This window comes from Trichosurus vulpecula, chromosome 3 (genome assembly GCF_011100635.1).
Source record: "Trichosurus vulpecula isolate mTriVul1 chromosome 3, mTriVul1.pri, whole genome shotgun sequence".
In the NCBI taxonomy this organism is placed as follows: domain Eukaryota; kingdom Metazoa; phylum Chordata; class Mammalia; order Diprotodontia; family Phalangeridae; genus Trichosurus; species Trichosurus vulpecula.
Window position 1 is genome coordinate 231,938,176 of NC_050575.1, and position 20,174 is coordinate 231,958,349.

General features: G+C 34.7%; 1 protein-coding gene across 1 annotated transcript in view; it reads left to right on the top strand.

Moving 5' to 3' along the window:
• Positions 1 to 19,251, top strand: part of YWHAQ (tyrosine 3-monooxygenase/tryptophan 5-monooxygenase activation protein theta) — a 34,354-nt gene extending 15,103 nt beyond the window's left edge. The window contains exons 3-6 of the mRNA XM_036750204.1: positions 13,177 to 13,300; positions 13,934 to 14,097; positions 14,821 to 14,916; positions 18,167 to 19,251. Of these exons, the coding sequence (XP_036606099.1) occupies positions 13,177 to 13,300; positions 13,934 to 14,097; positions 14,821 to 14,916; positions 18,167 to 18,226 (444 nt within the window). The 3' untranslated portion in view covers positions 18,227 to 19,251. The remainder of the gene's footprint in view (positions 1 to 13,176; positions 13,301 to 13,933; positions 14,098 to 14,820; positions 14,917 to 18,166) is intronic.
• Positions 19,252 to 20,174: the final 923 nt, after the last annotated feature.

The window sequence follows — 20,174 nt, forward strand, 5'->3', positions numbered from 1 at the left end:
CCTGGAAAGTTACTTTTACAATTCTGACACCCCAGGGAGCTCTCTTTAGACTACAGGTTACAGAACACCGTGGTTCTCTCTGTCAATCACATATGTAGACCAATAAGAAACAAAAACACCCAACTTAAGCCTATTTCAGTTACTGACACATACTTAGCTTGACTGTCAATACCACTGGTAATACTATTTAATAGGTGTCCTCAGTGATTGAGGGAAGTAGGGCCATAAATTTAAAAGAAGTTTGGGCTCTAGAGGAAAGAAGGGGGAAAAAAAATCTGTCTTTCCTTAAGGATTGACCTCTTCTATGAGACTACCCACAAACTAGGTGAGTCCTCAAACGCTCTATAGCTGTTTTTGATTCAGTCTTTCTCTATAATAATATTATTTGTTTTTCTTCTATTCTTAGTCATCTGGATAGAACAAATAGGTTCTTAAGCGGATACAGGAGGAATTCTTCCTTAAATAATTATTTAGAAAATTAGCACCCTGATAATTAGATGTTAATGGTCTTTCCTATAATTGCAGTGCTTCTTTGGACTTAAAAAGTGGTAATCATATTACACAGTTTAGGATACACTTCTTTCCTTGTAAGCATAGGACTATTATCTTTCCACAGTTCACATCTTTGAGTCCTCAGCCTAAGCGCCACCTCCTCCTGAGAGAGGCTTTACTGATACTTTCTTCCCCACAATTATTTTGTGTCTGCCTTCGTTAGATTTGTATTCACTTGTATGTTCACGTTATTTCCTCAATAGGCTGTAAGCAACTTGAGGTCAGGGATGGTTTCATTTTTCTCTATCTTTCCAGTGCCAGGCATGTAATAGCTGTTCAGTAGTAAATACAGACTAATTATTCTTAGTCATTGGCGGGGTGGGGGGGGGTTACATCAAAACTTGACCCGTATATACTAGGGCTAGCAAAGCAGTGTTGACCTATTTTTAATTCTTATAACATCCTTACTATGACTTCAGGATGTCTGTCCAATTTAAGATTACTCATGACTAAACCAAGATTGTGACTTCCTGTGCTGCTTTTTTCTCCTTTTAAGGAAAATGAGCATTTTTATTTCCTCACCAGTTTTTCTCCTTTGCTTTGCAGTAACTAGGTACTCATTTCAGAATTCCTGAATGACTAAAATAGCTTTTGGATGCTAATGTACTAATGATAAACTACTTCATTATTTGGCCATCGCATTTATTCTTTGGAACTAATTTATTTTTAATACTGGCAGACAAAATTTTGGAGTCTTAAGATTGTTTTTGATGTGCACCAGTAAATTTTGAAAAAGACTATTAGGAACACCAATAATTGTTTAAATTTAGCTATCCTCTGGATTCTGAATTTCTTGGATCACAAAGTATAGGTCCATCACCCTGACTCTGCCATCTTATTTTCATAAAAATGCTACAAAGATGATACAGATATGAAAAGAGCTTGAAGCTGTTTTTTAGCACCCCATTCATTATATAAAGCAGAGAGGAGGTTCTTCCAGGAAAGGGGTTGTGAGCTGGTAACCAGAATAAAGGGCCAAGCACTATTTCCGTCAGTGGCAGCTTCAGATTCATTGCCTATTTGTTTTGTGTAAGATGGGAGGCAGCTCTACCCCTTGTATAATACTATAGCTGTTTTCTTACACTGCCCCTTCTTTCTCCTGCCCTCTCACCCCCTACCCGACAATAGCAACAGCCTGTGTACACACTTTGTGGTGGGAAGCCATCTTATGACATGACTTATAGCTGGAGTGGCAAGAAATGGGAAATTTTTGTCAGAAAATGTTTCCTGTTGAAAAATTGGGGTTGAGGGAGCCTACCATGGCCAAGGTGAGGCCACCCCATTTTACATGAAGAAACCAGACACCGTAGCAATTGCAACTGCCGCAGGAATTTAGTGCTCTTCAGGGAACTGTTGCTTAATGATGATATTATTAGAATTATTGGAATAGTTTTCTTCAAGTAGATTTGCTTTATTTTAGCCATTTTTGACCAAAAGCTTTGTAAAATATATCACAGGTATTTTTGCTTTCTTAAGAAAAGAATGTTCCCTAGAAATAAAACCGTTTCTTGATGGCTTTGGGGTCCATGAAGGAGCAGAGCCATGGACCTTGCTAATTGTGGTTAGCTTCCTTCCTGACAATTCCAACTTCTGTGAGTGTGCTTTGTCTTTGGGCACAGGAATTTTTCTCACTACTGTTCTAAATTTAACTGATTTAAACTCAAAGTTGAAACACTGTAATAAGCCTATGAACTTTATTGCTCCCTGAACCTGTTTGGCTTTCTTCCAGAGACATCTGTGGTCTAATCCCTAAATTATATTTCTCCATTAATGTTACTACTACTAGACAGTTACTTACTTCATTCTGACATTCACTCCCCTCTCTTCTACCCCCTCAAAATGTATTTTCAAATACTTAATCACAAATGCATTCTGCAAATTCAGAAATGGTTCATTAGTGCATGTAAGAGATCAATATGACCATTGTCACACTGTGGCTTCTAAGTTTTCTCATCTAATGTTTAAATGCCCCCCAATTTGGCTATGCCATGTGATCCTCTCAAGGCTAAGAATCCACACAGTGGTAGCTCCCTAAAAAGAGGGGTTCTTCTGTGCTTCAGTGCTGATTTGGGATCCTCCCACCTGTGCATTCTGAACCTAATTTGCCTGTCCTATGATCCCATGCACACACTCAAAATATTCTCTAAATTATCAAACTTTGTGTGTTCCATCTACATTACTGCATCACAAAAAATTTCACATGCAATCAGTTGTATCAGGGATTCTTGATCTTTTTTGTCTTTTACTTCAATGACTAGGTGTAGCCTATGGGCCTCTTCTAATGATGTTTTTAAAATGCATAAAATAAAACATAAGATTTCAAAGGAAACTAATTATGTTGAAATAAATAAGTCCAAGATGTTGCAAGGCAGTCATTATTAATATAATTACTACTGCTATGCCTTGTGGAGCAGAGATGCTTGGGTGGGATTGGGAGGGCCGTAATTAAGATTTAGAGCTACTGACCCTGTAGCCCCTCACTGCTGTGCTTTTTATATTACTTTACCTGCTTTTTGTAGTTCTCTTTCTTGCTGTAAATGTTCTCTTCTTGCTCCTTACTATCATTGTACCTATAAATACCAGAATTTCTCTGATCTTTTAATTTGCTGAGATTTTGGAAGTAAGATCACTGTTTGTAAGAATTGGGTATAAAATAACTAAGTATTCCTAAGGCGGGGCTCTCCTGAGAAAAGTAGATAAGCTTTACATGGACTTTTATGGTATCTCTTGGCTACTCAGACCTCCACATTCGAAATGTTACTAAGTTACACATATTCCAGGTATCTTCCGTAGTTAAATATTTTTCATGGCTTTTTTCTAGCATTTGTGGAATTTTCCATCTTTGCTATTAGTGGTAGTGATGAGGTGATACTTTTTTTGAGTTTCCTATTTTACCAAGATTTTCCTCCTGTTCTTATAGCTCTGTCCCATTTAGGCTTGTGGTCTGTTTCCCTTAGGTTTGGCTGCAGAACTCGCACTTTCAGCCCACTTTTCCATTTCCTAAAGAGCTTGATTTTTAACTGAGCTTGACAACTGATCTCTTTTAAGAGTTTTTTGTTCATTGAAATGCCTTTGTATACATGTGTACTTCTTTAATGCAAACATCATAACAGAATCCTAGTAGTAAAAAAGGAGTGTTCAAGTTTCACTTACTGGCTGTGTGATCCTTGGCAAGTTTCTTCTGAGCCACTTCAGTAATGAGGGAAAATAATTTTGTAAACATTTAAATCATTAGAGTAGCTTTTAGTAATATAAATATGTGGCTAATGACCTTTTGTTCTAAGTAGCTGTCAATCCTCTATTACCCAGTGCCAGTGATTAAGAGACCATATTCAGGGTTAGCTAACTGATAGCTGAGTTTTAAGTAAGATCTTATTTTTGAGGTTAGTTTTATTTGAGTTCTTTAACACAAATCATTATGCAGATGAAGAAATTGAGACTTTATTGAAGGCTTTATGAGGTTTGCAAAAACAGTTTCTGTGTCTTATCTCATCTGTTCTCACAAGAACCTTTTCAGGTGTAGGTGCTTTTATCATTCCCACTTTAGAGATGAAGAAACTGAATCTGAGAGAAGTTAGTGATTTACCCAGAGTTACACAGCTAGTAAGGGTCTTAGGAAGCATTCGTGATAACACATCCAGAAGGAGCACTATCCAGTAATAGTAATAATAATAATAATAATAGCTGGCATTTATAAAGTGCTTTACAAATATTGTATCCTGGGGGGGTGGGGCTAGATGCTATTATTATTCCAGTTTTACATAGAAGTGAACTGAGGCACAAAGGTTAAATGACTTGCCCCTGGGTCACAGTTAGTAAATGTCTTGAGGCTACATTTGGACTCAAGGCTTCCTGAGCCCAATGCTCTATCCGCCAACTGCCTTTTACAACTTCTTTCCTTAACACTTGACTGTAGACCTCTGTGCTCTGTTCTCATTAGTTTGTTTCCGCCTTGGGATGGCATGTTAATGCTGCTCTGTTGGGGATAAATAAAATGTATTCTGTGAATAATAGTGTATTTAAATAGTTTACATTTCTTCTTTGAATACTATTAATGACCATCTAAAAAAGTTTCCAAAATTCAGACTTGGAAAAACTCTAGAGGTATCATACACCTCATGGCCATTACATCGGCAAAGATGTTAAAAAATGGCAAAATGTTAGTAAGACTGGGAAGCAGCATCCTAATTAATTCACTCTTGGGGGCACTGTGAATTGGTCCAACTATTTTTGAAGACAGTTTAGGTAGAGTGAAATAAACAGAACCAGGACATCATTCACAGTGACTCTAACAGCATATTTGAAAAGGAAAGTAAAGTCTGAATAAATGAAAAACCAGTGGTGGTCCTGGAAAAACAGGTAATGAAACCTATTTTCCTCCTCACTCCTGAGTGGTAAAGTATCTAGGAGATCATAATTTTGTATGCATCATCAAATGTGGTCACTGGTGTTCTGGCTTAATTGTTTTCCTTTGTTACAAGGAAGGATTCAATTTGGAGGAGAGAAATTTTGCCCCTGCAAGAACAACTGTGGTGTCATTACAAAAGGCCTCAATAAGATATCTTAAAGTTGGAATTATGCAACAAAAATTATAAAATAATTTATATTCTTTGATCTAGCAATCCTACCGCTGGGGTCTATAGAACCCAAAGAGACTGTTGAAAAGAAGAAAAGACTACGATATTTTTATTTTTAAGAGGGAAAAAAAACCATGCCAGCACTTCTAGTAAAAAGTTAAACAAGTTGTGCCCAATGATTGGGGCATGACTGAACAAATTGTGAGATGTAAATGCAATGTTGTGCTATAAGGACAATAGCAAATATGATAGGAAGAAGTCAACGAAATATCTAAAAATGCAGATGGAGAGTGAAGAGAAGTGCTTTCCCTCTGAGATTATTTTCCATCTGCTCTATCTAGAATGGAGTTAGTTATTTTCTGTTGTCTCTTCTATTAGAATATAAGCTTCTCCAGATACTGTACACTTTGTCTACTTATATTCCTTCCACATTCCCACTGCTTAGCACAGTGCTTAACACATTGTAAGCACATAATAAATGCTTGTTAACTGATTGACAAGAAAACAGAACCAGAACATACACAATATCTATCTTTAGATAAACAAAGACAACCCATATTTAATTGATATGTGTTTTTAATAATTGCAGAAACTGATGGATGTTGAAAATGTGTTATCACTTGAAGACTCTTAAGAACTTAAATACAGTGACTAAGTGGGAAGATCATTTGTTTTGAAGTCAAAAGACTTGGGGTGCACTCTTAGGTCTTCTACTTATTGACTGTAACTTTAGGCAAGTCACTTCATTGTATTGGATCTGAGTTTCCTTATCTAGAAAATCAAGTAGTTTGACTAATTAAATTATTTTCATGGGCCCTTCCTGCTTCAAATTTGTAATTTTATAACTTCAAATGACAAATCATAATAAGCACTAACTTAATCAAATTAAAACTCACCAAAAAAAAACATGTTTGCAATTATACCAATTACAGGTATGACAAAAAAGTCAAATCTTACTAGATTCCCCTTTAAGATTTATACTTTCAAGTATTTCTCTTCAATGGATGCCTAATTAACTAAATAGTTTAAATTCCTTCCTAATTTAAATACAATATAAGATATTCTGTCAACTTGTTAGGATTAAATGTTGAAATTGGGCATTTTTTTTGAAAAAAAAAATTAGGCTGTTGGATTATCTTTGGAACCACCCATTGAGAACTGGGGGCCTCAGGGCTTAGAATCTATTTAAACGTTTTTGCCTCTTTACTGGTTCTGGTAGCTTGAATAATAAGGGGGTAAGGAGTCATTGTGGTATAGTGGAGAACAGGTTTTGTCTGGGGAGTCAACTTGGGTACTGCTCTTAACTTTTCTCATTAACTGGCTGTCTTTGGTTTCCCAGCTATAAAATAAGAGGTTTAAATTAAATTATCTCTAAACTTCTAGCTTTGATTTTAAATGGTTTTGGGTGTAGAAGACTTTATAAATAACCTGGGGTGTTTTTTATTTCCCTATATCCCCTTCCTGGGTATGCAGCCACAGGATCTTCTAATTTTTGTGAATTATTTTGCAGGAAAATAGAGATAGAGTAGGTCCACCAAGGGGATCACAAGGCATTTGACTTGAATGACTAGAGTGGTCCCACTTCTTGACAGATTTTTTCAGGAAATTCAACCTGGGACCCCCTAGTTTTAGTCTCCTGTATCACCTGTCTCCAGGATTTGGAGCTTAGAAAATGCCTCATGCCATACAAGCTCTGTGGTCCACTAGAGGCAGTCCAGATACTTCAAGTAAAGTAAATTTTAAGTACCAAGTGAAATGCCATGAATTTGTATGAGCCTATAGCTGAGTACCAGAAATTAGAACATTTATTCCGATATAGTCAATTTCATTTCACATTCTCCAGAACTCTATTTTGAAAAAAGAAAATCTTTTATTGAGAACTTTTTATTGTTGCCTTCATGGAGTTGGTGTAGGGAAAGATATAATCAAAACAGTGTTCATCCTATAGAACCACCACTGCTCTGAAGCAGGTAAAGGATTCCTTGTAACAGAAGATCTTCTGACCAGCCTCCGATCCCAATTTGATGTTTTTACAAATGTAATATACAGTAGACATTTGCTTTTCAAAAATGTTCTGCTAGTCAGTAAGTAGCATATACCTTCTATACATTATAAAATAAACTTTCATTTAACAAGATTTAGATTAGTAGAGTAACAATTAAAATGGAATTCTGCATACAAGAGTGAGAGTAGCAGTTTTTTTTTCATATCTTGATAGAAGGGAAGAGAAGTTTTTTTTTTCAATTGAGTACCATTGACACAGAAATTGAGCATTTAAAATAAAAATAAAGTTTTCTTTTTAAAGAGAAATATACAAGATGTTGAATTTTTTGTGATAACTAAGATAACCTTTGCTTCGTTAACCTTATTGTACATGCAGGGACTAAAGTCGTTGATATTCAAAAGTGATTTTCTAAAATCATATCTCTTAATATGGCGTCCACATGAGTGTTTGCAAGAGAACTTCATTTTTATTGGCTCTTTCTCCCCTCCCTAAAGAAGTTATATCCCTTATAACAAAGAATAATTTTTAAAAGAGGAAGGGCAAAAGTTTTTTAGCAAAATCTATCAACACATAAAATATCACTGCCATGTAGGCAAAAGAGCAAGGGAAAGTGCATTTACATTTGGGGCTCAGCATGGTCTTCATAATTTTTCTGCATTTAGTTTCCATTATTTTGTGATAGCTGTTCTTTCTTTTACATTGTTGTAGTTGTTTTGTATATTATTTACCTGACTCTCTTTAACTTCACCAACAAATATTTATTAAACACCACTACCTTTGTGTAAATCGATGGATACAGTGGTCAGAGGCAGTTTTCAAATTTGGTCTTTCCTAACTATTTTAAACTAAATGTTCTTTTCACTATACCGAACTCCATTCCCCAGTCTCTTCCATTACCCATTCCCTCATCCACATGGGCAAAATCTAAATGTAACCTTTATGAAATGGAGGATAGAATTTGCCCTCAGAACAGGGAGCCACTTAGAGGTAGAGCTGGTAAACAAAATAATGGATGGTTGAGCCTCCATTGAAGACTTGACAGAATGTTTCTCAGAAACTATAATGTCCTTTTGACACTTACATTAGTGTAAGGAATTTGTGTCAGTTTAAAAAAAAATTAGTTCTGTAGATAGAATTAATATTGGAGGGGTTTGCTCTCTGGTAAGCAAAGACCATGTTTATTGTAGGTGTCCTGGAGGAACTGTCAAAATTATGCTGCTGCCTTTGTTTTGAAAGGAAATTTTTGATTTAGAGTGAAATGTATATTAAATTGTACATATATGTAGTCTTAGCATTGTGCATATTTCTAAATTTGAAAATTTTTCATTACATGTATTACTGCTTCATAATATTGAGAAATTTTGTGATTTTTTTTTAATTCAACTAGTTCTTGTACCATCAGTGTAACTTATTTCCTTCCTAAATGAACTCTAAAAAGGTAAAATGTTTCTAGTAGAGTTTAATAGTGACTTCGAAGCATCTGGAAGGTTTTCCTTAATCAAGGAATCACTTGCCCATTTTATATATGACATAATGTTTTTCATAATTTTTAAAAGCTTAATTCTGAGGTTATAGATCTGAAGTAGCTGTATCCTATGTAACTACTATGATCTACTACCACACTTTGATCACTTTGGCGAGCCATTAAGTAGAACCCATAATTGTTTTTGTGTTGTTTTTTTTTTAATTGGGCTAGTATGTGAATCTCTGCTACTAATAGCATATAGAGAGACAGAAGAATTATTCTGTACCTGTTGTTTCCTTCACAGAGAGCTAGTGGCATCTGACAAAGAACCATGATACCTGGCTGAAACTCCAGGATGGAAGTAATGCACAAGTCACTTTATAAAAGCCCAACACTGTAAATCGTACGTAACAGCTATATGCAAACTAGTAGTGAAAGTTAATATTTTTAGAAAGAAAATCTTTATTTGGCACTTTGTGGCCTAGTAGTTACTAATGAAGTAGCTATTTCACATATCATTAGAACCTACAGAAGGCAGAGGAATAAGGAGTAGCACAGATCCCACAGAAGTATAAAATGATTGGTGGGGGAGGGGAAGGGAAAACAACAGTTAATAAATATTTTATCTCCTTTTTTTTGTGCCAGTCTAAGATACTATTTCTCATCTTTTAATCCTCACAATCACCACCTCCCTCACTCCTCACAATAGTACCTTAAAAGTACAAAGCTGTAAAACATTCTTAATCAAAAGCTGTTTAAAAATGTGTGTGTGTGTGTGTGTGTAGTGGTGAGCATTTTTCCAAGGAAGACTACTTGATATTGATAAAATCTTTTCTGGTTGTCATTCATGTTGGCTAATGAGGATATGAAAGAAAAGTTCTAAAATATAAAACTGAAAGTATTTTAATCTAACTCTGGTCTAATTGTCATCATTGATGAGTGAAAGTAAGACTATAGGAAAGAAAAATTAAAAGTTGAATTTGTGAAAACAATTTGGATTGTGGGAAAGATTAATTATTTTCCAAATAACTAAGACTATATTGATGATATACAATGGTAAAAATTATTTCCTAACACCTTTGTCCAGCAGACATTGTTAGTTTTATAATGAAACAGACTCATACATCATAAGGCAACAGTTCTAATGCTGTAATTATAGTGTGGTAACCACCAAATGAGAACTATGAAGTTGCTGACATTTCCCCCCAGTGGCTGGGTTTGGCTTTTCATGATCCCTGATGTCATCTAACCCTGCCCACCCAGTTAACTGGTGATTTGGTATTTCAGCTTAATTTTTTTATTTAAGTTTCAGCTGGCAGAAACCTTTAGAGGGACATTCCCATTTCAGTATATACATCTGCTAATGCTTTATTAACTTCTTTTATTTAAATATTAGTTCTAAAAATAAGCATTAAACATGTATATTTCTGATAATTTTCTTCCAATTAATTTGAATGTTATCCTTTTTGAGGAAGCAAAGGACAATGGTATAAACTAAACTATATGATAAAAAAGTTAAAAAACACTTTAAAAAGTTTTAACTTTTAACATTGAATTTCTTTGATAATTTAGCAATTTGATTTAACAGTGAATCCGAAGTGCTTATTTTATGTCATATCTGACATAATTTTAAGGTTATGTTTCCAAATCACATGATAAGAAATGTGTCTATGTTCAGGCCATATACATTTTAAACAGTATTTAAACATATTGCCTGCTAGCTACTAATATTTTTAAGGCAGCAATACAAAAACAAGTTTAATCAGCTTTATACAAAATACTGTAAATATATAATTTCATTCTGATTTTGTTTTTATTATTTACACAAAATGATTCATTGATTTTGTTGAGCCTTGTGAGAATTGGTATTTAATTGAACTATTCTCAAGATGTAATATGGATTAAGGCATGTATCGCAAAATCCAACTTTAGATTTACATCTTTGATGGTTGCTGTCACCTTTAATCTTCTGCATTTAAATGAAAAGAATATATTTTTATGTTACCATTTGGATTGAAACATTGACCAGAGTTTGGCCTGATCAGCAGGAATTTCAGGTGGTTATGCTATGTTGGTCTACTAGTTCATGTGTGCTAGCTAATTTAGGTATGTTTAAACCTTTTTTTCCTAGAAAATACCAGAATATGCAGAGTATATGCTAAATGGTCTTGTAATAATACGTGCATGCTTAGTGCTTATTGTAATTCCTGATTTTTAAAACAGCAGCACAAGTTTCTGCTTTAGTGATTTGTTACAGATTGACTAAAGTTACATTATTGTGAGAATACTCAAAGCTTTATCACTAATTGGTATGTTGGTGAAAGCATCTCTAGTGAACCAAGGTAACTCCTGATTTGACAGGTGCCAAAGGTACTGATGGTATCACAGAAGTAAATGTTTCATAGTTCTCAATTAGTACTGAAATAATGAAGTGTCACTAATTCAGATTATGAATACAGGTAACACCAGTTTCTTAAATAATTACAGGTTTGTTATTTTGAAGTATTCTATCTTGTTTTAGAAAGATTAGGACTCAGGCAATTAGAGCCTAATCCTGGTTTTTCAGTGAGCTTCCTGCCAGACCTTTTGGCAAAATCATTTAAGCCCTCGGTCTCAGTTTCTTCATCTTATAAAAGAAATTCATTGTGTTGACTGGCTTAGGACATTGGATGTTCAGAGATGGAATTTCCCTCTACCAATTTAAATTACTCTTGTATTTGATTTAGTGGGTCTGTTCTCAAAGTCTGCATAGGACCTCTGTCAGGGGATTCATGAGATCAAAACTTTTCATAATAATAGTGAGAAGTTTTTTAATTTCTAATATAGTAAATATCAGTAGATGTAATCCACATAAACAAAAGCTCTTTGAGGGGTCCTCAAGAGTGTAAAGAGATCCTGAGACCAAAGTTTTACAAGCAGTCAACTTAGTAGATAAATCTGAGCTGCCTGAGGCACAGAAAAGTGAAATGATTTACCCAGACACCTAGCTAGTAAGTATAAAGTAGGATTTGAACCCAGATCTTTTTTACTCAAAAGAAAGCATTCTATCTGCTTTCTTAAGTTGCCACTTTTTTTTAAATGAGACTCAACTGACATCATTTGTATAACAACTTTTAGCTATCACAAATTTATGGTGTTGAGTTTGTGGAGTAGAAGTTGAACTGAGGATTACTTATAATTAGCATATGATTTCTCTGATTTTTGAATGTTTGAGCTATTTTTAAGTAATTAAAGTACTACCTTTTCACTGACTCTCATACATATATCTTCTTTATGTGTATAAGCCCTCTTGTAAACAAATTCCAAATTAATGGAAGTGGAATAACGAGTTCTTACTGTGTTTTTAACTTGAGTTGTACTCCATAAATATGTACTGTCAAATTCTATCACAGTCCCAAGGAGCTATTTTATTTTGTCTTTCTCTTAAAAGTTGATAATCACTTGGGCCTTGAAATTTTACCAAGAAATATTTTTATAAAGCTTATCATATGGAAATTGTCCTGTTCTTTACTATTTCTAGAATTTGCGAAGTGGTGGATAAGTTACAATAGCATATTTCTGGAACTTGTTAAGAAGGCTTTGTTTCTGCTTGATTGTATGTTAGCACCTCTCTTTGGTCTAAATATTGAAGACACATAAAAGATATTGAAGACTTCAAATGTAGATCTACTCTTTTAGATTCTACAACAAGTCAGGGGAGTAGTGATAGTTAAATATGAAACTGCCATAATCTTAAACATATCGGAATAGGCATCACAATACCTTGAGTATTTGAATACCTTCTCAATCATCACATGGAACACCTAGGAGGTAACTCTAAATTGTTTTAGTCATCTGCCTAGAAAGCTTGTCAGCCTGGATCAAGATGAAAAGTAGAACTTTAATTCCTAGTTTTAAGCCAAGAGTAGTATCTGTGTCCCTCCAAAGACGTCTGTAAGTTTATTTTTCTCATCAGAATTCATGATAAGAGTACAAAGCAACTCACTTGAATAGCAACCTTGCATTAGTTTTGTTCTGGTTATCCTATGCTGACCCCAGCCCTGATAACATTTTACTATCTCTTTTGCCTAGAGCATTAGTCTACTTCAAATGCTTTTGACTTTAGGGATGGTTAAATTTTTTTTAAAAGGCTTTATCTGGAGACTTTGGAGTTGGATTTGTACGTATTATTTTTAACCAACCCTTCCCCTTCCACCCCACCCCAAGAAACCCCAAATATGGGCATCTCTTGCAATCTCCTGTTTGCTAAGACTTAGGAGATGTTAGCTTTCTGTACTTTCCTCTGTTCTGGATCCATCAGGAGGCAATAATTCTAACTTCCAAATAGTATAATATATTATAATGTTGGCTTTGGAACCAGAAGATGTTTGCCACAGGCAAATTAGTACAAAGATTGCCAGGAGAATGAAGTAAAAGCAAAAGCAAACTGATCCCTGCCTTCTAAAGATTTGCTATATAGTGATGGTTAATCAGTAAAATATACAGCACACAGAAATATGTATCATTGTAAATGGTTGCGTTCAGTTAAATAATTTGTAGTGATGTCTAGCTGTATTGGTATGACATTTTTCTTTCAGGAATTGTTGGATAAGTTTTTAATAGCCAATGCGACTAATCCAGAGAGCAAGGTCTTCTATCTGAAAATGAAGGGAGACTACTTCCGGTACCTTGCTGAAGTAGCGTGTGGTGATGACCGAAAACGTAAGCATGATGTCCCTGATACTCTTAAAACAACTTGCAGTTAGCTAGAACTAGGACTTGTAAGGAATATTTAGGCAAAAATCTAGACTCTGTAATGCCCCAAACAAGGCACAAAATATGTGGTGATAGATTACGGAGTCTGTGAAGAAAAAATAAGGACCTTTCTTTTTCTTCTCTTTCTTTCCTCCTCCTGAATACTGCAAGTTCAAGGATCATAGGTTGTGGGTATTCCTTGCACCATATGGGGTTTGTTTCAGAGAATTGCTGTGTGTGGAAGAATTCATCCCCTGTAGCCAACCTTGTGATGAACCTTTAAATGGCCCTTTCTAAAACTGAGGAGCTATAGGACCCAAGAGCGTCACTGTAATTTAAATCTGATTTTTTTCCCTACCTTTCATTAAACTAAACCAATCACAGGACCAAGTCGATCTTCACATATAATAAATGTTAGTTGGATTAGTCTTTATTTCTCCTATATTATTGAATAGAGATTATAGTTTTAAATGAAAACTAGAATAGTACATCTACTAAGAGAAAGGTCCCTTCCACCAAAACTTAAGCTCATGTGTCAGAAGATACTATATAGCCTGGGTAAGAATTTTCAGTCTTTTATTTTTTTCTCCCCCTTTACAGAAACAATAGATAATTCCCAAGGAGCTTATCAAGAAGCATTTGACATCAGCAAGAAAGAGATGCAACCTACACATCCAATTCGCCTGGGGCTAGCTCTTAACTTTTCTGTATTTTACTATGAGATCCTTAATAACCCGGAGCTTGCCTGCACATTGGCTAAAACGGTAAGGTGTTTGTCCAGAAATTGTAGACCTTTGGAAATGTTCATAAAAGTTAATTTCAAATGTTTCGTAGAAATGCTTTAATGGTTTTCAGTTCCTTCCATTTTCTCTTTCCTTTATCTCCCCTAAACATACACACACCTCCCCCTAAAATCCCACAGACACAAAACCATTAAATTTTTTTGGTAACTGTTTATTAACTATTCTTTTGATTCCTAAGCATCAGGATATTTCTGAAGGCTTGGGCAGGTTGGTTGACAATATAGGAATAATTAAACAGTTAATTCCTAATCAAGCCTTCAGAAGCTCTGAAGGAAATAGTTTTTCTATATTTGGATTTTAAAATCTTGAAGTAATTTCTCATACCTTCTCTAATACCTGTGTTTTATTAGTAAGATGTCTCCTGAGTAAGAGGAAGTAGACTATTAGTGACTGATTCACATTGAGTTCACATTGGTTCAAAATGGGCTCATAAGGATATAATGTAGTATAACCTCTAGAAGTAATAAGAAGTGCTTTTTCCTTAACTGTAGAAGAAACAGTATAGTTATATTAGAACTATAACTCAAACTCAGTGAGTTCAATACTGGCCATTCTCTTGTCTCAGAGAATAATCTTAACTTTCATGTACATAGGCAGTATTTTAAAATAAAGACATCTGTGAAATTTACAACTTAAAGGATCTTCATAAGTACAAATATTCACTGACTATATGTTTCTCATCAGGCTTTTGATGAGGCTATTGCAGAACTTGATACACTGAACGAAGACTCCTACAAAGACAGCACCCTTATCATGCAGTTGCTTAGAGACAACCTAACAGTAAGTTGTCTTTTTATATTGCTTACCTTTCTATATTCAAAATAAAAATATTAAGGAAAACCTGGTCCTTTTCATAGTTTTTGGAGGCATTATGCTGATTTAGGTAGGTGGATTAGCTTTGGGGGAAAATGGTAGAAATAGAATATAAGCAACTAACTGGGAGGCAAAAGTGAATTGAATATTGAGTATTGCATGAGAAAAGTGAATACTGAGTATTGCATATTTTACTTCAGTGTAAATAGCAATAAAGTTGTCTTTTACCTGTACTAGGATAAAGTAAGTAATTTATAGATTTTCATCTCCCATCCTACAAGAATTTATTCTAGAGTAAGATTATTAAAATTCTTTCCTCAATGGAATCTCTGGGCTACCTCTAAACATGATAAATAGTAACTTATGACTTATTTTAGTATTGTGTCTGTAACATTGCTATCAGAGGCTATATACTTTCATGGTATTGAGCACTTGCAGGACAGTGTGGTGTATGGTACATAGAGAGCTGGGACCTTGTTTCATCAGTTCTGCCTCTAGTACATATTGGCTGTGTGACCCCGGGGAAAGCTGGTTAACTTTTCAGCACCCTATACAACTCTTTCAAGAATATATTTAAGTGGCAGAGAAGATGCTAGCTTGTTTCAGTAGAGGGAGTTCCTTCATGAGAGTTCTTTATACCAGTGAAATCATAAGTCTGATCTTTATCCCCCATATAATTTTGTCTGTATTCTTCTAGTCTGGCTTTGAAACAAATAAAGAGAATGGGAATTTGTTAGCAAGACAGAAAACTATTCAGTTATTAGGGGGGTTGGGAGAGGTAAAGTGTAAATTGAGGACTTTAAGGGATTTTACAATTAAGGGTACAATTTTATACATCAATGTTCTGGGTCAAAGTAGAAATAATAAATTATAGGATATTGATGTGATTTTGAGAGGACAATCTAATAAAATACAGGTAGATTTTGTAGCCTTAATGAAATTGACTGTACAGTTACAACATTTGACATAACATTTCGAGCTTTATTTAGCTAGTTAACGTCAGTAGTAGAAGACTCTTTTATTGGCGTCTTCTAACTTTTAAAATTAACTTGATATGTGGTATTTAAAACCTAGAAAATAACTTAGAAATAAAGTATAGAATCAATTTGTCTTGTGTGACCCAAAGCCTAATAAGAATGGAGTACTTGAGTAAAATGTCACTTGTCATACTTCATCAATAAGCCTGCTCAGTTTGTTAAAGTGGGGAGGAGATAAGCAAGGAAATTGGATATGTAGTCATTATTATCCAGATATAAAATATCTATAATTATTTAGGAAGGGAATGCCAGCGGATGCTGTTGTAAGATAAAAATGAAGTTAGGGAAGATTATTATTCCTACCAAACATAACTGCTATGTCCTTAATGTGCCCTGGCTTTGAATGTTAGTCTTTTTTTATGTGTCAAGTTGAAACACCAACAAACATTTTCATAAACAAAAAGCAAAGAGAATTGTATAAAAAACTGTGATTCTTAAGTCTAAAGTATACATTTAATATGGTAGTACTAAATTGCCCTGATTGTCCCTTTTTTAATTTCTGTTTTCTTCTGATTCTTTAAAAATGGTTTTCATTGATATTCTTTTTGTTTGTTTCACTATATATTTTATTTCACTATTCCCCCATCTCCCTAGCACCCCTTCCCCCCAAAAAGCCCTCCCTTGTAACAAATAAGTATTATCAAGCAGAATATACCCACACATTGGCTGTTTCTGAAAATTCTTGTCTCATTCTGTACCTCTAGTCCGTCACTTCTCTGCCAAGAGATGGGATTTATCAACATTAAGTCCTCCTTGGACCAAACGTTTTCAATCTTTTTCCTACAGGAAAAAAAGAATAACTTTGTGGCTGTAGCATGTGTGTACATGCACACGCGCACATACACATATATAGTGCTTTACACATAAATCTTTATAAATGTTAATTGAATTGAATGGTAATAGTCTTGTTTGATAAGTTATTTATTAAACTGATTAACTCTTTAAGTGTTTGCCCTAATGCTAGGTGTTGTGGGGAATACAGAGGTGAGTATAAGACTTGGTTGTTCCTTCAGTGGGCTAATTAATTACTCTGAGCAGACAACCACGTGGAACAATGATGTTACATAAAAAAAGAAATAGTTAAATGGTAAATTATGTTACAAGGTGTGAAGAGAAAACAGCCTACGACTGAGCCTTGGAAAATTTCTATGGTTAAAGGAACAAGAACAAGAAGGGAAACTGTTGCAGGAAACAGAAGAATCTATTCAGAGAGAAGAACCACAATAGTATATAGCCTTATAAATGTTTGCAAGATGGACCTTCCTGTGTATGTTTTGAAGGTAGAAGGGTAGAAGCCCTTAGAGTTGGAAAGTTTGCTTTACAGAAAATTATTTTATAATGAACTAGCAAGAACTCTTCTATTCCTGCCAACTTACCATAGTGGTCTAGTTAAACATGTCCCCAAGACACGTCCAAAGCTTACAAGAGATATTTAGGTAAATTTTATAGTAAAGTTCTGTAAGTTTTCACTACTTCTCAGCAATTAATTAACTCTTAAGTTACATTTTTTAAAAATATATTGAATGTTAATTAGAAACATCTTACAGATGATCTCATCCATCTTCCTGGCACTCCCATGTAAGGGATCTGTTCTGTATAATCATCCTTGATATAAACGGTCATTAAGTTTTCACTTGGTCAGGCCAAGAGGCAGAGAGCTCACTACTTTATAAGATAAATTAATTTTTGTATAAAGGAGAAATAATTTTTTTGTGCTGTGCCCCCAACATCTATTGCTGATTTTAGCTCTCTGGCACTACAGAGAACAAGGCTACATCCTCTTCTGTATAACACAAGAGCCCTTCAACTGTTTGAACACAGCTGCAACACTAGTGGCTAGTTTTCAAAATGTTCTGTATAGCCTAATTAAATTTTCTTCACATAATTATTTTTAAAACAAAAGGATCAAGTTGGTTACCTGGATAAGAATATTAAGTTTCAAAGGATACCATATTCTGTGATTGCATGCTTTATTGTTGAGCATAACTTTTAAGCCAAAAGATTGATACTTTTGAGATATTCATATATAATACTGTACAAAGACATTTATAAGAAATAAGTTACCTCACTAAACATGTTCTTAAATTATTACCAAATCTATAATATTTATTTTGTTAAGAGATTTGTCATGATAATTGAATGTATCTGGAAATAACCCAGTGTGGTTCTTTTCTTTCTAGTTATGGACATCAGACAGTGCAGGAGAAGAATGTGATGCTGCGGAAGGTGCAGAAAATTAAAATTCATACAGGGTGTCATCTTCCTTTCTGTCAAGAAACCTTTTTACACGTCTCCATTCCTTATAGCTCCACTTGGATTTCCTATAGCAAAGAGAACCCATCCATGTGTATGGAAATCAGTCGTTTATAGTCTTTTCACACTGCAGCTTTGGGAAAACTCCATTCCTTGATTTGTGTTTGTCCTGGCCTTCCTGGTGTGCGGTTACTGCTGTAGAAAAGTATTAATAGCTTCATTTCATATAAACATAAGTAACTTCCAAACACTTATGTAGAGGACTAAAGTGTATCTGGTATTTAAAAATCTGAACCAGTTCTGCAAGTGACTGTGTTTTGTATTACAGTGAAGATATGAAAATGTAGTTAAATACAACTCAAGTGTTTTACATAGCTCTCCCCCCACACCCACCCCACTTACCCCATATTTCCACCTTATTTTTCAGGGTTTTCTTTTCACCAAACAACTTACACATGCTCTTATATGTTCCTTTTAAGGAGGAATCTGAAAGTATTGGGTCAAATGGAAACAAGTTTGGCATTTTAGAGTTAGGGATCACAAACTGAAATATGCCTACTGTAAAATAAGTCCTGTGACAGCACGAAGTTTTCTTACTCTTCAGTTGCTGCTGTTTCATTTGACAATTTCCCTGTCTCAATAAAAATTCACTCACACTCCTGCCTTTGTAGTTCTGGTGTCCACTTTACTATGTAATAGAAGTAGCATGTAACTACCAGAATACAAATGTTGCTTTTTGGCAAATTAAAGTGCATGTCATTTATTAATACACTAGAATGGGGGAAACCATTGAAAATACACAAGTCCAGGCCTAACATTTTTAGTACTTTTCCATGCAGATTTGTGCACATGTGAGAGGGTGTCACGTTTGTCCAGTGATCGTTACTTAGAAAGTTTGGACCACTATTGTGTGTTGCTAATCATTGATTGTAGTCCCAAAAAAGCCTTGTGAAAATGTTATGCCCTATGTAACAGCAAAGTAACATAAAATAAAATTACATTTTATAAACCATTTACTCTTGCTTTGTAAGAATTGCATACCATTCTTTTAAAGGCCAAATGAATTATCTGGCAGACTACTTTCATCTGTAAAGCTCATTGACCCCAGACTATTGCTTCGTATGCACAAGGTGCACCCTCATATCTACATTTAGTGACACCTGCTGAGTGGAGGACCATCTGTCTTTGTAGAATTGACAAAAGCTACAGCTTTAGAATTCTACAACATGGGATTTTAAAGGATATGGATATATCTTCTGTCTTGCCCCCTTACTATTGCCAGTGCTTAGCATAGTACCTGGCATATAGTTAGTTCTTAAGTGCTTTTTGACTTTTTTCTGGAAACATGTTTAAATGCAAATTATATCTGATTCTTTCAACTGATTCTCCTGGCATGATTCTGAGGCCTTTCACTAACCTTGTTATGGTGCCTGAAACTGAAGAAAATACTCTAAAAATGGTCTGAATTTTTTTTATAGGAACCTCTGTTCTCAGTGCCTAGTTACAGGAGGAAATGTGGATATCTATTCAATATTAAGTCTAGTACTCTAGTACAGAAAATTGTAATAGATTCTAGGGGAAAAGTATACATTTAAGTGGCTAGACTACTTTTTAGGTACAATACCCTGGTTATTCTTGCTCATGTGAAGTGGAACTGCATAGCTACTGGGGTCTCTTCCAACTCAAAAATTCTATGATTCTGTAACTAGGGTTGTTAAGAGGGGTTAAGTTCTAATTCCTAAGACTTGCCTGATATCTTTTAACTAATTACAAATTAATTTTCCAAAGCTGATTAGGGTTTTGCAGTTAGTACCACAGTTAATTTGTCAGCGTTTGTTTTATGTTTGTTTTACATTAAATTTGAGGTCTAGAACTAATGATTTATAGTAAACAGCAATTTTGAGGTCACTGGAAACTGCCAGATACAGAAATGGG